Source organism: Athene noctua, chromosome 14, assembly GCF_965140245.1.
Source record: "Athene noctua chromosome 14, bAthNoc1.hap1.1, whole genome shotgun sequence".
NCBI classification, from domain to species: Eukaryota; Metazoa; Chordata; class Aves; order Strigiformes; family Strigidae; genus Athene; species Athene noctua.
The window spans coordinates 10,652,557-10,675,921 of record NC_134050.1 but is presented as its reverse complement, the minus strand read 5'-3'; the positions used below and the strand labels follow the sequence as shown (position 1 = coordinate 10,675,921).

At 59.8% G+C, this 23,365-nt stretch overlaps 3 protein-coding genes across 6 annotated transcripts; 1 reads left to right on the top strand and 2 right to left on the bottom strand.

Moving 5' to 3' along the window:
• The first annotated feature begins 207 nt into the window (after positions 1–207).
• Positions 208–6,494, top strand: VPS37C (VPS37C subunit of ESCRT-I). Of its 4 annotated transcripts, XR_012634535.1 has the most exons (7): positions 208–268; positions 1,212–1,320; positions 2,182–2,298; positions 3,130–3,301; positions 3,719–3,801; positions 4,390–5,679; positions 6,271–6,494. XR_012634535.1 is itself a non-coding variant. In XM_074918362.1 (6 exons), exons 3-6 carry the CDS (start codon positions 2,206–2,208, stop codon positions 5,131–5,133), a joined length of 1,092 nt encoding a protein of 363 aa, XP_074774463.1. In that variant the 5' UTR covers positions 208–268; positions 1,212–1,320; positions 2,182–2,205; the 3' UTR covers positions 5,134–6,212. The 4 variants fall into 4 exon arrangements, 3 of the variants coding, with proteins under 3 accessions (XP_074774463.1, XP_074774465.1, XP_074774466.1); XM_074918362.1 differs by lacking the exon at positions 6,271–6,494 and having other exon boundaries at positions 4,390–6,212; XM_074918364.1 differs by lacking the exon at positions 6,271–6,494 and having other exon boundaries at positions 221–295; positions 4,390–6,212.
• A 110-nt stretch (positions 6,495–6,604) lies between these two features.
• Positions 6,605–12,708, bottom strand: CD5 (CD5 molecule). The gene is made up of 10 exons (XM_074918623.1): positions 12,613–12,708; positions 11,422–11,460; positions 10,833–11,120; positions 10,695–10,757; positions 10,148–10,456; positions 9,129–9,413; positions 8,789–8,920; positions 8,329–8,382; positions 7,859–7,981; positions 6,605–7,666 (listed from the first exon to the last, which is right to left on the bottom strand). Exons 1-10 carry the CDS (start codon positions 12,662–12,664, stop codon positions 7,581–7,583), a joined length of 1,431 nt encoding a protein of 476 aa, XP_074774724.1. The 5' UTR covers positions 12,665–12,708; the 3' UTR covers positions 6,605–7,580.
• A 4,246-nt stretch (positions 12,709–16,954) lies between these two features.
• Positions 16,955–22,622, bottom strand: CD6 (CD6 molecule). Its single transcript, XM_074918620.1, has 13 exons — positions 22,449–22,622; positions 22,125–22,320; positions 20,061–20,132; positions 19,590–19,898; positions 19,176–19,475; positions 18,981–19,049; positions 18,686–18,826; positions 18,405–18,533; positions 18,186–18,281; positions 18,004–18,084; positions 17,718–17,882; positions 17,190–17,340; positions 16,955–17,033 (listed from the first exon to the last, which is right to left on the bottom strand). The coding sequence occupies exons 1-13, from the start codon at positions 22,620–22,622 to the stop codon at positions 16,955–16,957; spliced, it is 1,962 nt and encodes a 653-aa protein (XP_074774721.1).
• Between the last annotated feature and the right edge of the window lie 743 nt (positions 22,623–23,365).

Sequence of the window (23,365 nt, the reverse complement as noted above, 5' to 3'; positions counted from 1 at the left end):
TGAGGAGAGCTACAGTGGCACATAAAGACGCAGTATTTGTTTTAAAAAGACACCATATTTATAAAATACAGCCTCTCTGCAGGGGCACGGCAGCCCTGACACAAAGACCCACAACATGGCGGCGGCGGGATGTCCCCCCCCCCCCCGCTCCGCCTCCCCTCCGGGAAGGGGCGGCGCTCCGCCCCCCCGCCCGGGTGGTACCGCCCACTTCCGGTGCCGCCCGGAAGCCGGAAGTGTCCGGCGAAGGGAGGGTTCCCGTTGCGCCGTGGTGAGTCCCGGGCTGGCGGCGGAGCCGGTAACGAGTCCCTTCCTTTCGTGCCTTGCGAGGGGAGGCCTTCACAGCCCCTCCGGTGGGCGGTTGCAGTCGCTATCCGCCGGGACCTCCGGCCAGAGCGAGAAGGGGAGGCTCGGCCGAGTCAGGCCAGGCCATACCGGGCCAGGCCTGGTACCGGGAGCAGCCCCGTTCCGCTTCTCCGTGGGTCTTGGCCTCCCGGTTGCCGTTCCCTCCACAGCCCAGGACTGGCCTGGCGTTGGCGGAGCAGCCTCCGCCGTGTCCCGGTGGGAGAGCGGCCCCGGTTGGGCCTCGCTCCGCGCTCCCGCAGGGTGGTGGGATGCGGAGGCCTTGGGCAGGCACCGCCGGGGCTGAGGGATGGGCTTTTCCTAACCGGGGACAAAGCACCGAGGCAGTGACCGTCGTGCGGCAGTCCTGCGGGCAGCCCCTCACCGGGGCGCACAGCCTTTCCAAGCCACGGGGACCCCGCGTGTTGCTCTTCAGAGAGACAAGGTGTTGCCTCGGTGGTTGTGTCTTACCGGAACGCTGCTAAAAGCTGGTGAGATCTGGGAGGCGAAAGCCCCTGCCCTGTGCTGGTGCCTGGCTCTTTGCATCCACCCTCCTGGGGACTATTTAGACACTTCCCACAGACCATCCATGGCCTCAGCACCCGCACAGTGGCACGGATTGAACTTCTTGTTTGCCACTATTCTTACTTTTTTTCCTTTTACACGCTGTGAGCCTCATTAATAACAAAAAACCCCATCAAACATAGCTATATTTCTGTTTGCACAGTTATGAAGTTACATACACATGTATGTAGTAAGGGAGCTCATTTTCCAGCTTTTAGGTGGTTGTTACTTGGACAGGTTTGGCTGGATCTTGGGCGAAGAGATTTGGTAACCCTGAGCCTTACCTTGTCATTCTGTGGTACATGCAGAGGCTGATGCAACATTCCCAGAGCGATATCGTTGGGATGTTTCACCCGGGTGAAAGGTAGAAGAGCCACGAGCAGCTAGGACAACATTGAAATCCCCATTGGCCATTTGGTATGTCCCTTTCCCTCCTGGTGGGAGTGTGCAGCTCCTGTGTTTCTCACCTATTTTTTACTGTTTTCCCACATAATTGCATCCCACATAATAGAACCTGTGACAAGACCTGATATTTGCTAAATATTATCAGACAACCGAGATTATTTGGAATAAGTCATGGACGTAGTACAGAAAATCCATTATTTCCCTGATTTTAGTAATATTTTGCCCATTTTTAACATCACATGTATTGCATCAAGTTCATATGATTAAAGCCATCGCTTAATGTTTTCTAAGGCTAGCAGCAATAAGTAGGGGAAGTGATGGCACCATATAGATAGAAAGGAACACACACAAAAAAATGCATCATATGAGGAGGGAACCAAGGAACTGGAGAGGTGGTGAGGTATGGGAAGATGCAGGTGGTGATGGTGATCCCGGTGGTGATGGTGATCCCACTGGTGACGTGGGCTGTGGGCACAGTGGATGCAAACAGATCCAGGCGTTTTCCTCAGCAGAATGGGAATCTGGAATGAGACAGTGCAGGGAGAGCCAGCTTGAGTTTGAGAGTCAGGGTGACATCGCCCTGCTATCAAGTGGCTGTGAGTAGGTGTTTCCTTGACAAAACTGTCTGACACACACAAGAAATCCTTTCAAACATGCTGCGAAAAGGAAAGAAAAGTCAGTTGCTAAAGCAGGATTGAGGAGATATGTCCTGTTTTCCTTCTTAGTCTTGCTGACTCTTTATAGGGCAATGTCTGGTGTAGCTGTTTCAAGCAGATTAGCAAAACTGGGTTTAAACCCCTGTTAGGATTAGTACCTATTTGCAGTTAGCTTTAGCAAACCTCGTCTTTATTGGATTTCCTTTCCCCCACACAGGGAGGCTGCAGCTCCTGCAGGAGGATGGACACCCTGAGGAACCGGACAGTGGAGGAGCTCCGGGAGCTGCAGGAAGATGCAGAGGAGATCGAGCGCCTGGCCCTGGAGTCCCAGGAGGTACGTGTGGGCGTAGCCTGACACAGTCTGGGCTTTGTTAGCACTTTGTTTGGGCTGAGTTCTGCACTTGGGCCACAACAACCCCCATCAGCGCTACAGGCTTGGGGAGGAGTGGCTGGAGAGCTGCCAGTCAGAGAGGGACCTGGGGGGTGATTGACAGCCGGCTGAACAGGAGCCAGCAGTGTGCCCAGAAGGCCAAGAAGGCCAATGGCATCCTGGCTTGTGTCAGCACTAGCGTGGCCAGCAGGGACAGGGAAGGGATCTTACCCCTGTGGTCGGCACTGGTGAGGCCGCCCCTCGATGACTGGGTTCAGTTTTGGGCCCCTCACCCCAAAAAGGCCATTGAATGACTCGAGCGTGTCCAGAGAAGGGCAACGGAGCTGGTGCAGGGTCTGGAGCACAGGTCTGCTGGGGAGCGGCTGGGGGAACTGGGGGGGTTTAGTCTGGAGAAGAGGAGGCTGAGGGGAGACCTCCTGGCCCTCTACAGCTCCCTGACAGGAGGGTGCAGAGAGGGGGGATGAGTCTCTTGAACCAAGGAACAAGCGCCAGGACCAGAGGGAATGGCCTCAAGCTGCCCAGGGCAGGGTCAGGCTGGCTCTGAGGAAGGATTTCTTTGCAGAAGGGGCTGTTGGGCGTTGGAATGGGCTGCCCAGGGCAGGGGGGAGTCCCCATCCCTGGAGGGGTTGAAGAGTCGGGTTGACCCAGCGCTGAGGGATCTGGTGGAGTTGGGAACGGTCAGGGTGAGGTTCGTGGTTGGACTCGAGGATCTTCAAGGGCTGTTCCAACCCAGATGATTCTGGGATTCTGTGATTGTGACGTTTCCATCTGCAGGTTCAGGAGCTGCAGCTGGAAAGGGAGATGGCCCTTGCTGCCAACCGCAGCTTGGCCGAGCAGAACCTGAAATTCCAGGCGCCACTGGAGACGGGGCGCACCGACCTCTCTAACAGATACGAAGAGTTGCAGAAGCTGGCTGAGCGGTGTAAAGAGCAAAAGGCAAAACTGGGTGAGTGTTTGCAAACCTTGCACGCTTTCCGATGGAGACATGTGGGCTGTAGTTAGTGCAACATCCTTCCCTTTTGCTTCTGCCTACCTTGGCCATACTGAGCAGAGAAACTCTTGAGGGTGGTGATAGAAATGACTCTGCTGTGTGTAAAATCTGTATTTCTGCTGCGTGTAAAATCTCTATTTCTGCTGCATATAAAATCTATATTCTTCTTTTTCCTGATCAAATTCGTTAGACAGATCAAAGATGCTGCCCCAGCAAAAAAAACCCTTCTAGTGCATCAGTATCTAAGGTTCTTTCAGATTTTATCCTTGCATCAACAGTTTCCAAGGCAGGAAGGCGACAGGGCTGTGTGGTAAAGACTTGTCCCTCTTTTGTGTTTAATGTTTTGCTCTGCTGCTATTTTTGTTTTCTCAGAGAAATTTTCAGCAGCAATGCATCCTCAGACCTTGCTGGATCTCCTGCAGGTGGAAAGCCAGAAAATTGAAGAGGAGTCTGAGGTGAGTTTAAAGTTTAAATCTATTAGCAATTCAAGTGATTAGTCCTCAAAGACTTGTAATTGCACTGCCAAGCCTAATTCCTTAAATCAAGGATTGTCTGTTTGTAGTTTGGCGTTCTTGATCAAAAAAATTGGATTTCCCTTTGTTTGCTTGTGTGTGGTACAATGGTGCTCTGCTTCTCTCTGAGAGACATAAATCCTAAACATGGTTTGGGAAAAAGAGTAGAGGGATGCACTGCTGAACCTACCCTCCTCTCCCCTCTTTCCTCCTCTCCCCTCTTTCCTCCTCTCCCCTCTTTTCTCCTCTCCCCTCTTTCCTCCTCTCCCCTCTTTTCTCCTCTCCCCTCTTTTCTCCTCTCCCCTCTTTCCTCCTCTCCCCTCTTTCCTCCTCTCCCCTCTTTCCTCCTCTCCCCTCTTTCCTCCTCTCCCCTCTTTCCTCCTCTCCCCTCTTTCCTCCTCTCCCCTCTTTCCTCCTCTCCCCTCTTTCCTCCTCTCCCCTCTTTCCTCCTCTCCCCTCTTTCCTCCTCTCCCCTCTTTCCTCCTCTCCCCTCTTTCCTCCTCTCCCCTCTTTCCTCTTCTGTTCTTCCAGAAAATGGCCGAGAAGTTCCTGGAGGGTGAGGTGCCTCTGGAGACATTTCTTGAGCAGTTTTCTGCAATGAGGAAGTTGTCCCACTTGCGCCGGGTCAGAGTTGAAAAGCTGCAGGAGATCCTGAGGAAGCTGGAAGCGTCGCGGGAGCCCGGCAGGGACTCTCAGCAGCAGCCACCTCCTCCCATACCTGGCCCCGCTGAGCCGCCGAAGCCGCAGCCCGTCCCTCCAGCGGCAGATTCCTTCCCGTTGCCCTACAGCCCAGCCCCAAGCGTGCCGGTGGGCCCCACAGCCCACGGAGCTCTCCCTCCCGCTCCTTTCTCCAGCTCCCCGGTGACGATGGGCCACGTTGCTTCCCCTCAGCCAAGCACCCAGCCCTCCTTTCCCTATAAACCTCCTCCAGGGCCCGGATACCCGCCAGTGCAGGCAGACGACTCCGTGCCGGGGTATCCCAAACCCCCCTCAGGGGGCTCATCTCTGGCACCAGCCTATTCCTGGTCTCCATCCAGGGGCCCCCCACACCCCCCGCCATTTCCTGGCTCTCACCCCTCTCCTCCACCCTCCAGACCTGGGTACCCCCCCTATTTCCCCCCTGGGGCAGGGAGACCCCAATGCCCCTACCCCACCCAGCCCCCTCTCCCTACTTTCCCAATCCCCCCACAGCCTCCTTATCCTCCCGGCGCCCCCCCACCCTTTGGGTACCCCCCACCTCCAAACCCTCAACGCCCTGCTTGGCCTGGCTACTAAATCAAGGACTTTTGGGAAGCATCCTCTGCTGCTCTCTCCTTTTTTTTTTTTTCTTTTTTTTTGGGGACTGAGGAAGAAGAGTGTTGCTCTTTGCCCCATCGCTGCAAAAGCGTGATGCAGGTTAAGAGCTGGTAGCGGCGCCGGTGGTCAGGCCGGTTGGATTTGTGACAATGGGCTGAAGTGTTGGCTTCCAAATTGGCTCAAAGGGGCTTTGGTGGAAAAGCTAGGTAGTCATTTCGTTACCTGGCTGGGTCAGACGGGAGCAACGTGCGCCGATTAGAGCTGCGGAGAGCTGGACCCCCCCGGATCTGTGTGCGAGCGTGCGTGGGTGAGCGCGAGACTGCGCTGTCTGCGCCTGCCCTCTGTGGGTAACGGATGTCTCATCCTTCTGAGCCTTTTCACAGCTCCTCAAAACACAACAGGATTTCCAACGCAAAATACTTGCTGCTTTCCAAGGAAGCTTCCTGGAAGTGAGAGGCAGAGCCTGGCCAGCCTGGAGGCAATTCCTAACTGGGAGAAGCAGCTGGCTCACATCTTGGCCTTGAGGTCGGTCTCTCTGTCTTTTATCCAGCACAGGAGCCTTTCCCAGCCTGCATGCTGGCTTAGCAAGGGCATGAAGGCTCCGGGAGCTTCCCAGAATTCTGTGCAGGAATATTTTCTGTGTTTTGGAACTAAACTGGCGCCACGTCTGTGGCGGGAACCCGTGTCTGGGGTCACAGCAGGGCGTGGGGGTCGGTGCCTTCCGCCCAGCTCAGTGAAACGCTGGGGCTCAGCAGCCTCCTGGGGGAACAGGGCATTTTTTTGGGGTGCTACAGGCTCCAGCCTTCCTCACTGTCCCCCCTTCTCAGGAAACACTAGATAACGGAGGGAGCGACAAGTTTATGTTAATGGAAATGGGATTTGCTTTGCTCAGCACTTTATCCTACAACTCCTGCCTGTATTCCTCTAAGTTATTTATAAGGAAAGATTACTAATGGACTAGAACAAGGCAAATGCTTGTGGGGTTTGATGGAAACAATTCCGTATCTGTGGTTAATTACAGTAATAAAACTTGATGAATTGCACGTGGGGTCATGGCAGCGGTCGCTTTCGGAAACGATGGGGCACCCAGCTGACACTTTTTATTGATCTTTTTAGGGCCCTCCTGGCATCCTTACACCAACATCCTCTTGATTCTGTCGATAAAACCTTTCACCGCCTCACAGGACCATCTTCTTCAAACTCATCTTTCCTGTTTCTTGTTTTCATCATCCCTAAGGGGCCCGTTTGCATGGGGCTCTTCTGCCATCAGCCCGTCTCTCCCCTCCTCTGGCACCGTCCTGCGTTTTCCCTCCCCAGATGGGGTGGAGATGGTTTAAGGCACGGCACTGGTAGTGTTGGAAGGAAGAGAACAAGACGTAATTACTAGAAAAAAACACAATTTTATTACGACAGTTATTGCTTATTAAATATCTCAGACTTGTTCTCAGTATTTCGACCCTCCCCGTGCTTCTCCACGTCTGTGCTTTGCTTTCCGCGTCTGCCCCAATCTCGCACCGTCCCACGCAAATGCCGCCGAGCGTGTGTCTCCGCAGCTCCCCCGGGAAGCTGGCAGACGGCGGGGGGGGGGGGTCTAGCAGACAATCCTGCGAAGCTCAGCACCCCGCTGGCAGCCGATTTTGCTTTCAGGGTGGGAGGAGGAGCATGGTTATCCCGGTTTTGAGAGATGGAGATCCCGGTTTTTGGAGAAGCCGGCAACCCGCGCTTCTGAGAGGGGCTGCTCCGCTCTCGGCGCCTGCTGCGACCCAGCCGCCTCTTAAACGGTTAAAAATAGCTTAAAAAAACCCCGAAAAACCTCACACTCTGCCATGAGGGAGGCTCAAAAGCAAGAGAAAAGCTTTCTTGGGAAGGTGCTGGGTTAGAGCCGAGCCCTGCACGGCTGCTGCCCGCTGGGAGCAGGGATGGAGGAGCACGGGTGGGTTTGGCTCCCTGGCTGGGAGGGACCCGGCACCCCCCTACTCGGGGGTCTCCCATCCCTTTTGGGGGGGATGCGGGCAGGTTTTCTGAGGTGAGCAGTGCAGGTATGCGTCATTTCTTCCGCCAGCTTCGTTGAGTTTGTCATTGCGTAGAATTGCAGGAGGGGTTTGGGTTGGAAAAGAACTTCAAAGATCATCTCGTTCAACCCCCTGCCCTAGGCAGGGATGTTTTTCCGCTTGATGGGGTTGCTCAAAATTTACCTTTTTTGTGCTGCATCCCATCTCTGCCTGCAGGGTGGGAAGGTGGCTGACAACGGAAACGGGGTGGCTTGCCAAAAATGCAAGAAAAGCCGCTAATTAGCAGTTGCTCAGCTTTGCTGCCGCATGTGTGACCACCCTGGGACAGCGGCAGGGGGGCGGGGGGAGGAATGGCTCAGCCGAGGACTAGGGCAGCCAAAGGGGGTCCCAGCTCTGGTGAGAAGTGTGTGGGGGTCACACTCTGCGGGCGGAATGCAGGTCGTAATCGCTGTCGGAGGAGTTGTCTGGAGGGTTGGAGACTCTGCATGCACCTTCCAGGGCTGTGGGGCAAAGGGATGTGGCTCGTTAATGGGGACTGGGGGATGCACCCCAGCCCCCGGTGCAACAACCCCCCCCTGCCTGGTGTCAGCAAAAATCTTGCTGTGATGCTTTTGCCCAAGCGGTTCATCCCCACGGGCGCGTGTGGGAAGGGAGCATGGAGGAGCCATTCCCGGCCGTCCTCCTGTGCTCACCTGGGTACGCCGAGAGGTAGGAGCTCTTCTGGGGGGGCTGAGCGTAGTCGTTGTCCCCACCTTGCACCCGCTGCTCCTCTGCCCGCGGCCTGGGGGTGATGGTGCTGTTGCGGTGGAAGGAGACTGGAAGAGATAATGGGAGAGGAGGTGGGATTGGGGAGGGGGTTTAGGGAGTTCGAGGCGACACTCCCACCCCACCACCCGGGAGGGGAAAAGGGGCTGACTAAAAGCAGGACCCGCTCCCGTGCCGTGAGCCGGAGCTCGGCTCCCCCGGCTGAGTTAATATCGCTCCGATGAGTCAACGCGGCGGCAGGAAGCGAGAAGCGGGGCCGGCCGTGAGCCCCGCTCACACCTCCGCCTGCCCGCCGGTGCCTGCTGCAGTCCGGAGGCGAGCGGCCCCAAAGCCAGCCCCAAACCCAACCCCACGGTGGTGTTGGATTTGGGGGGGGCACCACCACGCTGCTCCTTACCTGTCTGGTTGTATCCCGTGGGGCCGATCCACTGGCGCTGCTTCTTTTTGGAGACTGGAAGGCAGAAGCAGGCGGTGACAGGGATGCCCCTTGCCCCAAGCTTTGCTTCCTCCAGCTGCCTCCCCCAGCTCCACCAGCCCCATATGCCATCCCAAATAATCTCCCGTCTCGATAATCCCCCCGCCGCCGCCCCATGAGACCCTCTGCCTGCTCTTTTGTTTCTGCTCGGCACCTAATCCTCCGGCCGCCCCCTTCTATGTGCCCACACCGTGTGGGGCAGGCTCGGGGACAATGGGGCAGGGGGGGTCCATCAGGCTGAGCAGCATCTCCCCAACCCTCCCCCCCCCCCCAGCCCCAAGGAGATGGGGGGAAGAGGCAGGGATGGATGCACGGAGCTGCCAGCCCTGAGCATGATGGTGGCAGAGTGGGAGGAGGAGAGGCCCCGGAGCTCGTCACCTACTTCTCTTCATCAGCCTCCTGTAGGCAGGAGGGCCACAGAGCAGCGCGAGGATGCCAAAGAGAAGCAGGGCCAGGCAGATGCTCACAATAGTGCCTGCCGATGTGCCGGCGGGCTGTGGCTTCGAGTCCTGGCCTGGGGAGAGGATGGGTGTCACCGGACAAGACCCCTTGTGCCCTGGCAGAGCACCCCCCTGCCCTGCCGGGAGGGCTACAAGGACCCCCAGCAAAGTTTTCCCCATCCCCTGCCCCGAGCTCACACCCTCTGCCCTTTCCCCTGGTGTGGAAATCCCAGCTCCTCACATCATTGTCTCCCGGGGATTAAACCCAACGCGGTGGCTTACACACGACTCTGGTCCGAGAGCAGGTCTGAAGACCTCCGAGGCTGGCAGAGCAGAGGTGCAGGGTGGGGATTTTGCAGATGACACCCGTGGAGGGGGGACCCCGGAGTTCGGTGCTGGAGGAGAGGTTCCCACAGCGTAGTTCCTGGCAGAGCTGCCTGCCCCAGCTGGCTCGCTGTGCCCAGTTGTCACACAGCACCTGCCATCGTCCCTGGTGAAAAACCTCGATGTCCCCTTCGCAAGGCGTGGGGCCTCCTGCCAGCCTTCGCAGGGCCTGGGGCTGCGAACCTGGAGATGGGCAGTGGGGGGATGGAGAGAGGCAGAGAGGCTCAGACCCCCAGAGGGGACATCACGGCCAGCACGCAGCCCTGCTTCCACGCAGCGCAGGGATGTTGTCAGTGTCTTGGCTTCCTCTTGTGCCGTGGGGGATGCGTGCAAGCCCTCTGCTTCGAGGAGCTTTGAGCTGTCCCCGTGGGAAACCCGCCCTGCCAGCTGCTGCCACGCAGCCCGTTAAAACCCCTCAAATCCCACAGGCGGGCTTCTGAGCTCAGGCAGATGGTTAAACTCAGAGCAAACCCCCTCTTCAGCCCCCAGCTTTGGCTCTCCGTGCGCTGAGCTGCTCCACAGGGAGATGCTTGTGGCAGGGAAATGCTGGTGGGAAGCACCCGAGATACCCCACATGCCCGTGTTGGGTTTTGGGGTGCTCTTACTCCCCGGATTTTCCTACTTGCAATGCCTCTGGGGCTGGTGGTGTCACTGCCAGGAACCGAGCGCTTCGGGGAGATTTCCTGTTTTGCCTTCGCACGCAGGAGAGCAAGAGCAGGAGTGGGTGGACAGGGTGTGTGGGGCAGACGGGGATTGGGACTGTTGCCCTGTGCAGGGCTTCAGCCACGCAGCCAGCCTACAGCTGGGCATCTAGCACAGGTAAAAGCAGCCCGGAGCATGCCGGGGCTACCAGCCAGGCGGCTGGGGCAAGCAGGAGCCTGGGGAAGGAGTAGGGCCATGCCGGGGTGAGCTCTCACGTGAGCAGATGATGAAGGCAGGTGCCTTCTCCTGCTGGGCACGGGTCCTGTTGAAGCAGTCGAAAAGTGAACGGCTCTCGCAGGGCTCCACCACCTCCCACCGCACTGGCAAGTGGCTTTTCTGCTCCGGTTTGGGGTAGCTGTGGCTGTCGATGGCGGTGCCGCAGTGGAGATCCTGGCAGATGCGAGTGGCTAGCTCTGGCCTGATGCCCGGGCCATCCGCCACGGACCCCCACAACCCCTGCCTGTGCAGCTCCACGTAGCCTGAGCAGCCGAAGTCCCCGTCCACCAGCTGCAACCTGTCGGGTCCTGGTGAGGAATGGGGTGAATAAAAACATTTTGTTCCAGACCAGGATGACATTTCTCTCTGTTACTGAGCAGAAAGTCCCGAGACTGCCACATCTGAAGCTTATTTGCCTCGTTGAGGCTGCAAATGATATTAATGAGATCAGGTGATCTCACAAAGTGGGAGGCAGTTTGTTTTGCTGTGTGGACCCCCCACTGCTGCTTTGCTCCCCTCCATCGTGCCCAGGGATGGGGCTCTTACCAGTGGGCTCCGGGGTGGTGGCTGGAGGTGCCGGTGTGGGCTTGGGGGTGGTTTTCACCGGCTCTGAAATAAAAAGAGGCCAGATTGAGGTGGCTGGTCCCTGAGGATGGGGGTGGCCGGGGTGGGGTCTGGGCTCACCGCTGCAGGTGATAATGGCTGGCTCCGTGCAGTTTGTCTGATCCCAGTGGCACTCCACTGTGGTGCCCGCCAGCCACAAGCACTGCAGCATCTGTGGCTCCTTTTTGCCAGCAAAGATGAGCTGGAGGGGCTTGGGGATGGCGGGGCCACAGCCCAGCCGCCGGCAGATGCCATCCGCACCCTCATCGCTGGCTTTGTCCCGGCACACGCGGCTCCACCTGCCCTGCCACCTCACCTCCAGCATCCCAGCGCAGCGGCAGCCACCGCCGGTGAGCTGCAGGATGAGCTCTGCGGGGAAAACACAGGTTTTAGGGGTTTTCCTTCCCTCGGCAGCGTGTTTTCCACCACCCGGGGCTGGAAAAAAGCCCTTTGGTGGCACATTGCTGCAGCGCAGTGTGCCCTGTGGTGGCAACCAGGGCTTCTGGCAAAGTGGGGCAGGAAGGAAACAGGGTGCTTGGGGGGTGTGGGTACCATAGGGTTGACCTGGGAGACCTGGCTGAGGCAGCTCTGGCAGCCGCCACACTAACGAGGCCACGGGCAAGGAGCTGCTAACAAAGCCATGGCCGAGGTTCTGCCACCACACACTCACCTCTGGGGCTCTGGACGGCTCCTCTGTGGCCGGAGACGGCTGCAAAAAAGAGGGAAATGTGGTGTCAGTCCTGCTTCTCGCCCTGGGGAAGGTGGGAACCCCCAGCCTAAGGCAGCAGCTCCCTGCTCTTGGCCTGTCAATGGTTATTTTGGGGGGGGAAGGTGATTCCGGCGGTTCAGGGCAGCCTTTCACCAGGGTAAAGGTGCTGCTGGTGAAAGGAGCCATCAGTGGTAGCCAGGAGCTCCCTGGCCATGCCGCGCTCTGCGCCAACCCAGCTGTAATGTTGGGGGGACACCTCTGTCCCCAAAGCAAAGCAGTGGGGCTGGAGCCCTGGGGCTGGCCGCATGACACCCCTCCCCAGCGCCGGATGCTGGAGGAGAAGGTTGGGGCATGCTGGTTTTTCTCTTGGTAATAGAAAAGCGTTTTCTGCCTTTCTCAGTGAATTTGCTCTCACTCCTCCTCCTCACAACTTTCATTAAAATAAATAAACACAAACGACTTCGTACAACTGGGCGTAGCACTGCTTGCCAGGCTGCCCATCCATCTGCTGGTGGGTAATTATGGCTGAAAGACGACAGGCAAGGGCGCCGGCTAATTACCGCTAACTAACTAGTGTCACTACCGGTAGGAAGGGAGGGCCAAGCAGCAGTGGATGGTGCCACCATCACCTCGATGAGCCGGAGCGGTGCCTGCCGTTGCCCACTGTGCCATGTGGACCAAGAGGCAGCTGGGGATGGTGGGAGCTGGCAAGGAATGAGGATAGGGGGGATGGCTGGCTGCCCCCCAACACCCATAGGCTCACTCCTGGGGTGTGATGAGCATCCTGGGGACCCCTGGAGCTGCTCACATTTCGTTTTGGGCCCAGCAGCCCCACTGCTGGCCACCAGCCCCTCTCCTCCGGCTTGGGGCTTGCCCCGGGCAAGCACGTGGGACCCTTGGCATGGTGCCGTGAGGGAGCATCAGTGACCCTCAGCTGAGATCATGGGGTTGAGCCCCCCCAAAATGTGCCCAGCTGCCTGGCAGAGGGAACACTGGGGGGTTTCACCATGGGATTTTGGGAGTCCCCAGCTGCACACCTGAGCACCCCCAGCACCGGGAGCTGCCGTCACAGCGGGTACACTTGGTTAAAGCAACCAAGGGCCCTGGCACCCCCCACCCCTCTGCCATGCCGAGCCCCACCACTGTACTCACCCCACATCCCCAACAAGAGCAGGAGGCGCAGGGCGGGCAGGCGGGCTGCCATCGGCACGGCCGGCCGCCTCCACCGCTGCCAGGGGCACGGCTGCCTCTGCTACCCGGCCCAGGGAAAGCAGGCGGGGGGGCGTGTGGTGTGGTGTGTGACGGGCAGGAACAGGCTGTTTTTCCTCCCTCTGTGGTTATTTGCGTCATATCTATGCTCATTTGAAGTCTCAACCTGGCAGCATCCTCCCCAGGTCCTGCTGAGCACGAGAGCAAGAGCAAAGGGAAGAGAAACCCGGGGGGCTCGACCCTCCCTGGTTCCCCACTCCGGGGTCCCCCCATCTGCTCACACCTGGAGGGGCAGTGAACATACCCAGTGCTCCCTTGGGTCCCCACAAAGCCGCCGGTCACTGGAAGGCAGCGTGGCCAAGCAAGACCCCCAGGGCACTCAGAGGTGACACCCAAAGGAGGGCTGGGGAGCATGAGCCGGGCGTTACGGGGGGTTTGTGGGTGGTCGAAGCCGGCAGCATTCATCAGGGGAAATCCCAGCCCTGGCAGCAGCTCCCCAGTGCTAGTGAGTGGTTTTGGGAGCCAACACACTGGACTGCAGGGGAAAAAACAGTCACAAGCGCTAAAACCAACAGCCCAATCTCTCACAAGAGCTAGATCCCACCCTCGCTCCTGTGGGGAGATTTGCGGCCACCCTGATGTAACACCAACCCCTGCCAAAAATAGCCTCCCCTTGCTGGTGGCTGCTTCTCTCCTCCCCCTCCTCCCCCCCTCCTCCTCCTTACTTCGGCTCTGCCCTGGCTGCACCACCTGCGGTCACCAGTCGAGTGGCACCACCGTGCCGGGGCAGGAAATGTGCCACGGCGGGTGCTGCCCATGCCACCCATGTCCCTTGTTTCTAGGGCCCTAACTCTCATTTTTTACAGTACAAACACTATTTTTGGGGTCCAAACCTGCCTTTCTTGGGTGAAAAGACTAATTTTTCTGCTCCAAGCCCTCAATTTTAAGGTCCAAACCCCCATTTTACGTCTCAAAGATTAATTTTTATCATCCAAAGTTTTGATTCTACGGATAACAGCCTCCCTTTTATGCACCAGTCCCTCATTTTTAGGGCCCTAACTCTCCTTTTTTATGCTACGAACCTTATTTTGGGGTCCAAAGCCGCCTTTTTCAGCAAAGGAGCTGATGCATGCTGTGCCACGCCACACGCCCCGTTAGGCCACGGCAACACTATGATGGCCCTGCAGGAAGGTTTCGCCCAGGCATGGCCCCACTTCTCCCAGTTGCTGGCACCCCAGGGACACTGTATATCCCTGCAAGGGCACATGGGGCCCAGGCAGTGATGAACCAGGGAAGGGAGAGGCATTAATTGATTATGCCCTAATTAATTCCTCCAAATCCAGGTCATGCATGCTAACAAAGGCAGCTGTTTTCCATTGACCCGGTGGCGTTTCTGCTGGAACGAGAGTTGCTGGTGGGTGCCTGGGGAGCGCTGCTGGGGGGACTGAGCTTCCCGGGCAGCTCAGTGAGGTTAGTGAGTGTTCCCGTCCCCTCCTGCTGCCACCACCCTGGGCTGCTGCCTGGAGCCATGGGATGCTGCACCTCTCGGAGTAGGGGCTTGGCTCCCCCGGGAGATTCCTGCCCCAAAACGCATAGAATCCCAGAATCATCTGGGTTGGAAAAGCCCTTGAGGCTCCTCCAGTCCAACCATGAACCTCACCCTGACCGTTCCCAACTCCACCAGATCCCTCAGCGCTGGGTCAACCCGACTCTTCAACCCCTCCAGGGATGGGGACTCCCCCCCTGCCCTGGGCAGCCCATTCCAACACCCAACAGCCCCTTCTGCACAGAAATCCTTCCTCAGAGCCAGCCTGACCCTGCCCTGGGCAGCTTGAGGCCATTCCCTCTTGTCCTGGCGCTTGTTCCTTGGTTCAAGAGAATCATCCCCCCTCTCTGCACCCTCCTGTCAGGGAGCTGTAGAGGGCCAGGAGGTCTCCCCTCAGCCTCCTCTTCTCCAGACTAAACCCCCCCAGTTCCCTCAACTCTCGCTAGGTTGAAGATTTTCCATGACTCGAGAGGAAGCTCGCTGGGGTGTGGCAGGTGGCACAGGCGGGGCCGGGCGGCAATGCTCGGGCAGGTCAGGCAGAGATATCAGGCAATGCCGGCAACATGACCACACTGTCTCCAGCCAGACCACAGCATGCCTGGAGGTAACCCAGCCCTGCAGTCCCCTCCCTGCTCCTTTGGCTTCTTGTAGCCTCCCATCCCCCTGGTCAGGCAGGGCGGGGCTGCTGCCTGCACTGGGCAGCGCTGACCCCCCCGCACAGGGCTGTGGGCTGCATCCTGCAGCCCCCTCTTGTTCTCATTCCCTCCCAGTGATCCTAGGGGTCCTGCAGACCCCCAAGACCAGTCTGGGGCCAAACCCTTTTTGGGTGTCCCAAAGAGTGCTGGGGGTCCTGGTGTTGCCCCCCACCCACCCATGGGCTCAGGTCTGGCATGGCTTTGGCAATGCCCTGGGAAAGGGGTGCAAATCCCAGCCCTGCTCCTGGGCCAAGCCTTCCCATTAGATCAAGCCCCAGGGGTCTGGGGGGGGGGGGACCCAAGCCCCTTGCACCCCAAGTCAACCCAAGGTCAGTGATTCACCCCCCTGCATCACCTCTATGAAAGATCCACCTCCCCCTTGTTATTTGAGGGTCCCTGACCCCACAGACCCCCAGGGGGTACCCGGGGTCCAAACCTCCCCCGCTGAGCCGTGGCTGGCTCTGGAGACCCTGAAATACCACGAACAGGGTTTGTGCTGTGGCTCGCTTAGAACATCCCCGCTTGCTGCCAGCGATGCGAGTCAGCTCAGCATCGTCTACATGCTCTGACAGATAAGTCTGATTATAATATCTTTCCGGAGGGGTCGAGCAGGCGGGGGAGCACTGGGACATGTTGACACGCTGCCTGCCCGTGAGAAGCCTTTTAAGAGGCAGGAGCTGCCTTGGGTGCGAGCAGGAATGAACTTGCTGGCTGTCAGCACGCTGCTGTTAGCCTGATGATGGTGGAAGTGGCATTTCCCAGCACCCGTCACCGCGTGCAGAAGCAGCAGAAGCTCAAATAAACGCTTGTCCCTGTCTTGAGGCTGGAGGTGACACATGGAACCTTTGTCCCGTTGCCGCAACAGGAACTGGGTTGTCATCACCCCCACCCTGGGGCATCGGTACCCCCCTGGGTATCAGCATCCCCCAGGTTGCTGCTCAGCTGTGCCACAACCCAACAGCAGAAGTGCCATCACCTCATCCCCAGCCTCACCACCGTGACACGGGGAGCCGTGAGCGTGGCTGGGGGCACTCCCTGTGCCCCCCCACCTCCCCCCCAGGCCCGCTTCTGTCCCCGCTCCGCTCGCAGCAGCCGTCTCCTTGCTCTCGCTTCACTCCTCTCTCCTTTTGTCTGGGGCTTTTGTTGCTATTTTCGTGCTTCCTCTCGTTGTTGCCGTGTGGCCCCTTTGTTCGAGGCCGCCGGAGCCTCTCGTCTCAGTAAACAGCTGAAGGATGTGGCGGAGGGGGGGCAAATTTTCCACGGGGGTGGGTTTGAACCCCAACCTCCGCCAAGGCTTCACCTCGCCACACCCGGGGAGATGGAAACCCGCCGGTGGGTGCTGGGCTGGGAGATGAGCTGCAGGGTTTGGAAAAAGCCATGTGGGGTGCAGGGAAGCCCCCCAGAGCAGGGGGATGGAGGGGTCCCAGCCCCAGCGGTGATGGCTGGGTGCTGTGCCTGGTCACCAGGGTCCCTGTCCCCAAGCTGTGCCAGGGGCATCCTGCCAAGGCTCAGGCAGGCTGTGGGACCCCCCAGATTTCTCCCTAGTGTGGGGGATGCTGGAGGGGGTTAACCCTCTCGGGGGGGGCTCTACCCCACCCCTTGAGCTCTGGGTGAGAGGGAAAAATCCATCCTGGGCTGGAAGCTGGCAATGTCCTGCTTGGTATCTGCCCCACAGCCCCAGGCTGGGTTCCCCCAGCACTGCCATAACCCCCCAGTGCCTTCCCTGCCCGCAGCCCTCGAGCCCCCCAGCTGGGTTTTACAGGCACGGTAGCCAGTGTGTCCCCAGGATGGCGACTGAGCACCACCCCCAGAGCTATGGGGCTGGATCAGGCTCTGCCACCCCCATGGCCAAGGGACACGGTGACCCGTTGGGAAAAGCTTTTAATTGCAGCACATGGCCTGGCACAGGTGCTGAGCATCCCCTGGGTACCTCCGGCACTGGTGCCCCTGCCCCAGCTCGGAGAAGACGGCCAGAGAAGCCCACAGGAGACATGGGCAGCGGGATGGAGAGTCCTTGTCCCCCCTGCCATGTCCTGTGGCAGCTTTAGTAGACAGAGCCCTGGATGTCATCATAGTCACTGCCCTCAGAGGAGTCGGGGTCCTGCATGTGTCCCCCCGAGGGGCAGGATGGAGCCAGCCAGCCTGCAAGGGACAGAGCCCATCAGGCAGCTGGGCAGGGAGCGGGAGGAGGATGCTGGGGGAGGCAGAGGATACCTGCACCCCTCACGTCACCCCGCTTCTGCCCTGCCAGCATGGAGTACTCACTGGGTTGTGGGGATGGGTCCCCAGGTGGCTCCAAGCCCTGCACGTTCTCGTACCACTCCCCCGAGGAGGTGCTGGAGCTGTCGGCGGGATGGGGCTCTGCTGGAGACACGGGTACCCGAGAGTGGGACAGCACTGGTGTGGGCACACGGGGCGTTGCTGGGGGAGCTGGGGGGGAAACAGGGTCTCTTACAGGCACCTTTCATCCCTGCTCCCATCCCCTGGTGTCCCCCACTCCCATCCCCTCCCCAGGACTGTCCCCATCCCTGCCCCCATCCTTGGGGCCACTCCACCCCTGCTGCTATGCCCATTCCCCGTCCCCATCCTTGGGTACCCCCACCCCCATTTCCCTTCCAGGGCTGTTCCCATCCCTGATTCCATTCCTGGGGTCCCCCCACTCCAATTCCCCTCCCCAGGGTTGTCCCCATCCTTGGGGTTCCCCCACCCCCATTTCCCTCCCCAGGGCTGTCCCCATCTTTGCTCTGGTCTCTGGGACCTCCCAGCCCCCCAGCAGTGCCCACCCATGCCAGGGTATCCGGTGCAGCCATGGGTGGGGGGTGCTTCGTGCTGGTGGGTGCCGTCGGTGGGGGGTGGCGGGCAGCCCCAGGCGTGCAGGGGGGACGCGTTATTGCAGTAGGGCTCAGTGGTGGAGGAGGAGGTGGAGGAGCTGCTCGCCCTGCTGCGGGATGGGGGGCCCCGCCTCGCCGGCACTGCGGGGCACAGGGTCACCATCAACCCCGGGGTGCAGGGTGGCCGCTCGCCCACCCACGGGCAGGACAGACAGACAGCCAGTGTTGCAGGACAGAGGGATGGGCACCCTTCATGTCATACCCTCCCCAGGCAACGGTTCCATTCCATCCTGCCTGGGCATCAGCAGGAGCAGCTGCTCCCCGGAGTGCCGGCGCAGCGAGTCTGTGGGGAGAGCAAAGGGGGATAGGCATCAATGGGGGGGCACCCAGGGGCACCCCCGGGCAGGGTGGTGGGGGGGTCCCCGGGCTGGGTGGGATGCTCACTGTAGAAGGTAGAGAGGGCCACGGGTGGCTTGCTGCTGAAATCGTAGTGTTCGTAGTCAGAGTCAGAGTCGGGGTCCTTGGCTGTGAATGGTGGGTCTGGGGTGGGGGCAAGATGGGGGTAGGGCAGCCATCACCAGTCGGGATCTCCTGTCCCACAGCCCCCCCCAGGGAGGCGCCGGGGTGGAGGAAGGCTGGTGACTGGTGACCTGCCAGACCTACCTGGTCCTTTGGGAAGGCTGGGGGGCACCTCCCTGTAGTCATTGGAGGTCCCTGAGGGCACAGTGGGGCTCTGGGCACTGTGGGTCACCAGCACTGGCTCAGCTAGCCGGAGGGAGGACATGGCAAGGGCTAGGGGGACAAATTGGGGTGCCCATGGCACAGCCAGCCCCACTCCCACAGCTGAGCTGACCCCAGGGAGGGGGTGGCCCCGTCTGGGCTGGCAGTGTCACCCTCTCTCCACGGCCAGAACCTGCCATGCCCCCACAGAGGTGGCTCCTTACCGCTCATCTTCCTCACCCTCAGCAGGGCAGCGATGAAGGCCAGCACGGTGAGCAGGAGCAGCGCTGCCAGGACCAGGCAGAGGATGAAGAAGGGTGTGTGCAGTGGGGACTGTGCCCTGGCGGACTGGGAGCCCTCCTCAGCTGCGACAGAGAACAGACACAGCTCGTGACACCCAAGACATCCTTCCTCCAGGGAAGGGGGGCAAGTTGGGTGCTCCCTGCAGCACACCCCCCCACCCCACCCCGACCGGCTCCCCAGACCCAGGTCATGGCTGAAGCTCTGCAGGACACTCACCGCTCAGCAGTGTGATGTTGCTCAGTGTCACCGTGGCCATCGGGGTTGGTGTCTGTAAGCCCTGGGAGCCTGGCAGGAGGGGGACAGGGATGGGCGAGGGCAGAAGAAAATGGGTTACAGGGGACCCCCGTGGCTTCAAGCAGGCAGTCAGCCCCCCTAAACCCACAGGGCCAGGTGGCAGGGAGGGTCCCGTACCATTGCAAATCACTCCAGCCGCCCGGGACTGGTGGCAGGGAGCCGATTTGTTGTAGGTCCACTGGCAGTGGGCCAGCGATGGCTGCTGGCCATCACACTGGTAGAGCATCCTGGCGGGCAGTGTGTGGCCAAAGGAGAGCTGCTGGAGGGGCTGCCCGCAGCCCAGCGTGCGGCACAGCACTCTCGCCTCCAGCTCGTACCACGTGCTGTCACACACCGTGCTCCACGTGCCACGGAAAAAGACCTCAACCCGACCGGCACAACCATCCTGGCCCCCGGTGAGCCGCCACTCCTGGTGTTCTAAGGGCAGAGAGCAGAGTTGGGGGATGCGCTGCCTGTACCCCTGCCTGATTCTACCCACCAGAACCCAAACCCTGCTTGGTGGCTGCCAAATCCAGCATATGCCGGCCCCACCTGAGCACACCACACCGGCATCTTCCTTATGGCTGCAGTCGTGCTCCGGCATGGCCACGCAGTCCCAGAGATGCTCCTCGTCCCCCTTGCAGCCCACTTCATCCCGGAGGATGGGGCCGCTGCCCCGGCCGAAGGTGGCACCGCCGTGAACGCGGATGGCCCAGCCACAGTGCAGTTGCCGGCAGACAACGTCGCCATCGGCCAGGTCCCAGGCGTCGTCACACACCGTCCCCCATGCACCCGCCTGCTCCAGCTCCACCCGACCCTCGCACCGGCTCCGGCCACCGGCCAGACGCAGCGCGCTGGGACCTGGGCAAGACACCGGGGAAAAGGGGGTTAGAGTGGCCCTGGCACTGTCCCCTGTGCCACTGCCAGCTCTGCTGGGCAGCAGCAGCAGGAGGAGATGCTCTTGTCCCCCAACTCATCACCAAAATGGGGGTGCAAGGAGGTCCCTGGCCCTCCTGCACTCACCTGATGCCACTGAGGTGTTTCCAGCCATGTGGCTCACTGGGCTGCCAGAAGGTCCTGTTGGCTCTGTGGGGGCTGCAAGGAGGAAGAGGAACGGGGTACAAGGGAACCCCTCATCTGGGGGTACAAGGGAACCCCTCATCTGGGCCCTCTGGGCGTGGTGGGAGGACAGGGGTTCACTGCTGCAGGACAGAGCCCTGTTGAGAGCTGGCAGCCACCAAGGAGAAAGCAGAAGTGAGGTCGGTGGGTGTCGGGGGGCCAACTCCCCCTTTTTTGGCTCAGCCCCGGCTCTCCTGGCAAGGAGGCGGCGAGGAGCAGACAGTTTGGCTCCCGTGCCGGCTGCTGGGCGCTCCGCAGCTCACAGATGGCAAAGCAGGGGGACGTGGATTTGCTGTCACCCCCGGCACACAGCCATGGGGAGGGCGGGGGGGCAGATGGGGAGGGTGGGGGGCAGAAGGAGAAGGTGCAGGAATGGGCACCCCAGTCCCCCGAATAGTTATGCTGCTTTGGAGAAGGTTGATTAAAATGGCAGCCCCGGGCTGCCACAAAATGGGTGACATGACGGGGAGCCCCCTCGAGCCCCAGCCACGTGGGCATGGCTCTCTTGCACCCCTAAAATTCAATCCCCATCTCTTCACATCATCTCTCCACGGGAAATGGGGGGCCAAATCCTGGTGTAGAGTCTCCTCGCAGGGTGGGGGAGGCAGAATCTGGCCTTAAATACAGTGATATTGGGACACAACTCACCGGTGGGGAAGTGTGGGATGCCGTCACGCACCTGGGATGCTGCCGCCCCCCGGCTCGCTGCCCCTGCCAAGAGAGAGGGTCTGCCTGCTGCCTGTACCTGCCTGCACCCCCAGCACGGCCCCCCGTGAGCCGGTGGATGGATGCTACTGCCACCGTGGTCTCATTTTAGGCTTTTCCCTCTCCCCAGGCACCCTGAGTTTTGGGCCATGCCCCCCTCTCTGTCCCCTCTCTCCCATCCCTTTGCCTCAACACAGTGGAGCCGCTCACCGGTTTCCTGCCATTTTCACCAGAAAAATTCACCATTTGGCTCCTCTGGGGGGAAGAATTAATCCCCACGGGCAAGGCGAGGTGTATTTGCTGACATCACCACGAAACTGTGGCTTTCTCTGTACCCCGACTGCGCAGGGAGCAAGAATGCTGTAATTACAATGATGATTTCTGACCAAAAAAGGACAGTTTTTGGAGCCACTGCATCAGCCCGCCATGCTGATAGAACCCGCTTCCCTCTTTGCTCATCCATCACTGCAAGAGGCCTCTATAGTGATTTGGGGGGGCTGGTGGTGTGTGTTGAGTGGGTGTCCCGGAGAGCTGGTGGGCAAACCAGCACCTTAGGCAGTGGGCTCTGGCTTAGTGTTAAAAATATTAAAGGAAAACGGGGGATGCAGTGAGGAAGAGCCACTCTGTGGGGTCCCTGGTGTTGGGCAGCACCACAACATGTCAGTGAAGGTGTGGGAAGGAGCCGTTAGCGGAAACGAGGGCGATGGGGACCGTTTTCTGAGTGATCAGAGGCATTGAGGCTGCTTCTGGCAGCCATTTCAGGTGTGAAAGCACCTTAAACCTCGCTGCGCTGGGGGGAGAAGGTGGATTTGTCCCCAAAAACCCTCCTGGGGTGATGCTGATGACATGAGCAGACAGAGTGAGGTTTGGCCAGTGCTTGCCAAAACTGGGAGAGCATCACCTTGTTCCCCCACAGGGCTGGGGGTGGGAGCTGGTGGGCAGGATGGGCCCAAGAGCCTTTTTAGGGTCCCCAGAGTCCCCAAGTCCCCAAGCAGGGCCATGCCACCGGGCAGTGAGGGGCGCGTCAAGGAGGGGCAGAGGTTGGAGCAGCCTCAGGAAGAAGAAGAGCTCAACTTCGAGAGCTGCCTGCAGAGCATCCTCCCTCAGCGCCAGAGCACGGTAACATCCATGTGCGTTCACCAACACCCCCCCACGCCAGCCAGGAGCCGGCCCCGGGGAGGCGGCAGGTACCCAGCTCCGAAATCATCAGAGCCACCACCCCGGGGTCCCCTGGGAAGGGAAAGGGTGGGAACATTGACGTACCTTGTCCGGGCACCGTGGCGGAGAGAGCCGCCAAGAGCAGGCAGAGCCCCTCCATCCCGCTCAGCGGCTGTGGGGCAGCCCCATGGCGGTTGGGGATCGCGGGGTCCCGTCGTCCCGCCGCCTCTTTCAGTGGCTTGGGGACATGGTTTGGAGGTGGCTGCTCGTGTGCTCTCTGCTCCTGGCTTGTGGTCGAGGGCTGCAGGAAGCCAGCTCAGCGCCGTGGGGCGGAGGAGTGCAATGGGGTGGCTCCATCCTGCACGCTCGCGGGGAGGAAAAGGGGGGTCGGGCGGGGGGTGGGCTGCACTTGGGGACCACAGCACGCGCCTGCGGCATCCCTCGAGGTCCTGGGTGCCACCCCAGGTCACTGTCAGCACCCCCCGGGGATGTGGATCTTGCAGGAACCTTGATTCGCAGCTCCTGGTGTGCCACCATGTCATAGGGCAGCATCACCGGTGACACAGTGAGGCTCCAGGCTCCCCCAAACTCTGGGACCTCCATGGGGTGATGAAGCAGAACGCCAGGTTCCCTCTTTCTCCCCAATTTTCTTGCAGGAGGATGCTTGGGAGGCCACAGGCCAGTGTGACATTGCCCCTTCACACCTTGCTCCAACCCGTGGCACAAGAGACCTGCAGAGGACAAGCCGTGGTGACCCCAAAGATGTGCCACCCCACGCCCCTGCCCCTCTGCAGGCCAAGCCCTGTCAGGAGGGAGATCGGTGGCAGAGAGATGGATCTTATGAATAAGCTGGGCTGTGTTGGATCGTGTCCCCCCACAGCCAAAAACACGGATTCAAGGCTCTTCCCTTCCCAGCTGCTGGTCACCACAGAGCTCACAACCCACCCCAGTCCCAGAGAACTCATCCCTCTGCCAGGTGGGGATGTCGGAGCCGTGGGGTTCTTAGACCTATTGGAGATGCCAGAGCCGTGAGGCTGCCAGGAGCCATGGCTGGGGGCTGGTGAGCGCTGCCTTTGGGCTCTTCCCCTGCCCCAGGGAGCCCGGAGGCAGCTTGTTTTAGGCAGGAGGGGTTGCAAGGGCATAGAGGAGCTGGAGGGTGCTGTAAGGGGCTGGAAACTTGAGGTCTGGGTGGGAGTTTGGGGGTGTGGAGGGCTGGGAGGGTGTGTGCCCATTAGCTCTCTCTCCTGAGCTTCCTGCTCTTCTCAGCTACTAATTTTTAATTTTTTAATTTTGTTTTTAAACTTACAGAAACATAAAAGCTTTGCTCCATCCGTGTCACTGCCGGG

What these genes read in the sequence shown, in the direction of transcription:
- CD5 (XM_074918623.1), bottom strand. Translation starts at nt 12,664, where the DNA reads ATGGCAGCCCGCCTGCCCGCCCTGCGCCTCCTGCTCTTGTTGGGGATG. An exon ending in GCTCTTGTTGGGGATGTGGG is followed by an intron (nt 11,461 to 12,612) that starts GTGAGTACAGTG and finishes TCTTTTTTGCAG; the next exon opens with CCGTCTCCGGCCACAGAGGA. An exon ending in CTCTCGGACCAGAGTCGTGT is followed by an intron (nt 8,921 to 9,128) that starts GTAAGCCACCGC and finishes TCCTCTCCCCAG; the next exon opens with GCCAGGACTCGAAGCCACAG.
- CD6 (XM_074918620.1), bottom strand. Translation starts at nt 22,622, where the DNA reads ATGGAGGTCCCAGAGTTTGGGGGAGCCTGGAGCCTCACTGTGTCACCG. An exon ending in GACCTCGAGGGATGCCGCAG is followed by an intron (nt 22,321 to 22,448) that starts GCGCGTGCTGTG and finishes GGCTTCCTGCAG; the next exon opens with CCCTCGACCACAAGCCAGGA. An exon ending in CAGCCTTCCCAAAGGACCAG is followed by an intron (nt 18,282 to 18,404) that starts GTAGGTCTGGCA and finishes CCCCCACCCCAG; the next exon opens with ACCCACCATTCACAGCCAAG.
- VPS37C (XM_074918362.1), top strand. Translation starts at nt 2,206, where the DNA reads ATGGACACCCTGAGGAACCGGACAGTGGAGGAGCTCCGGGAGCTGCAG. An exon ending in AGAGCAAAAGGCAAAACTGG is followed by an intron (nt 3,302 to 3,718) that starts GTGAGTGTTTGC and finishes TTGTTTTCTCAG; the next exon opens with AGAAATTTTCAGCAGCAATG. An exon ending in AAATTGAAGAGGAGTCTGAG is followed by an intron (nt 3,802 to 4,389) that starts GTGAGTTTAAAG and finishes CTGTTCTTCCAG; the next exon opens with AAAATGGCCGAGAAGTTCCT.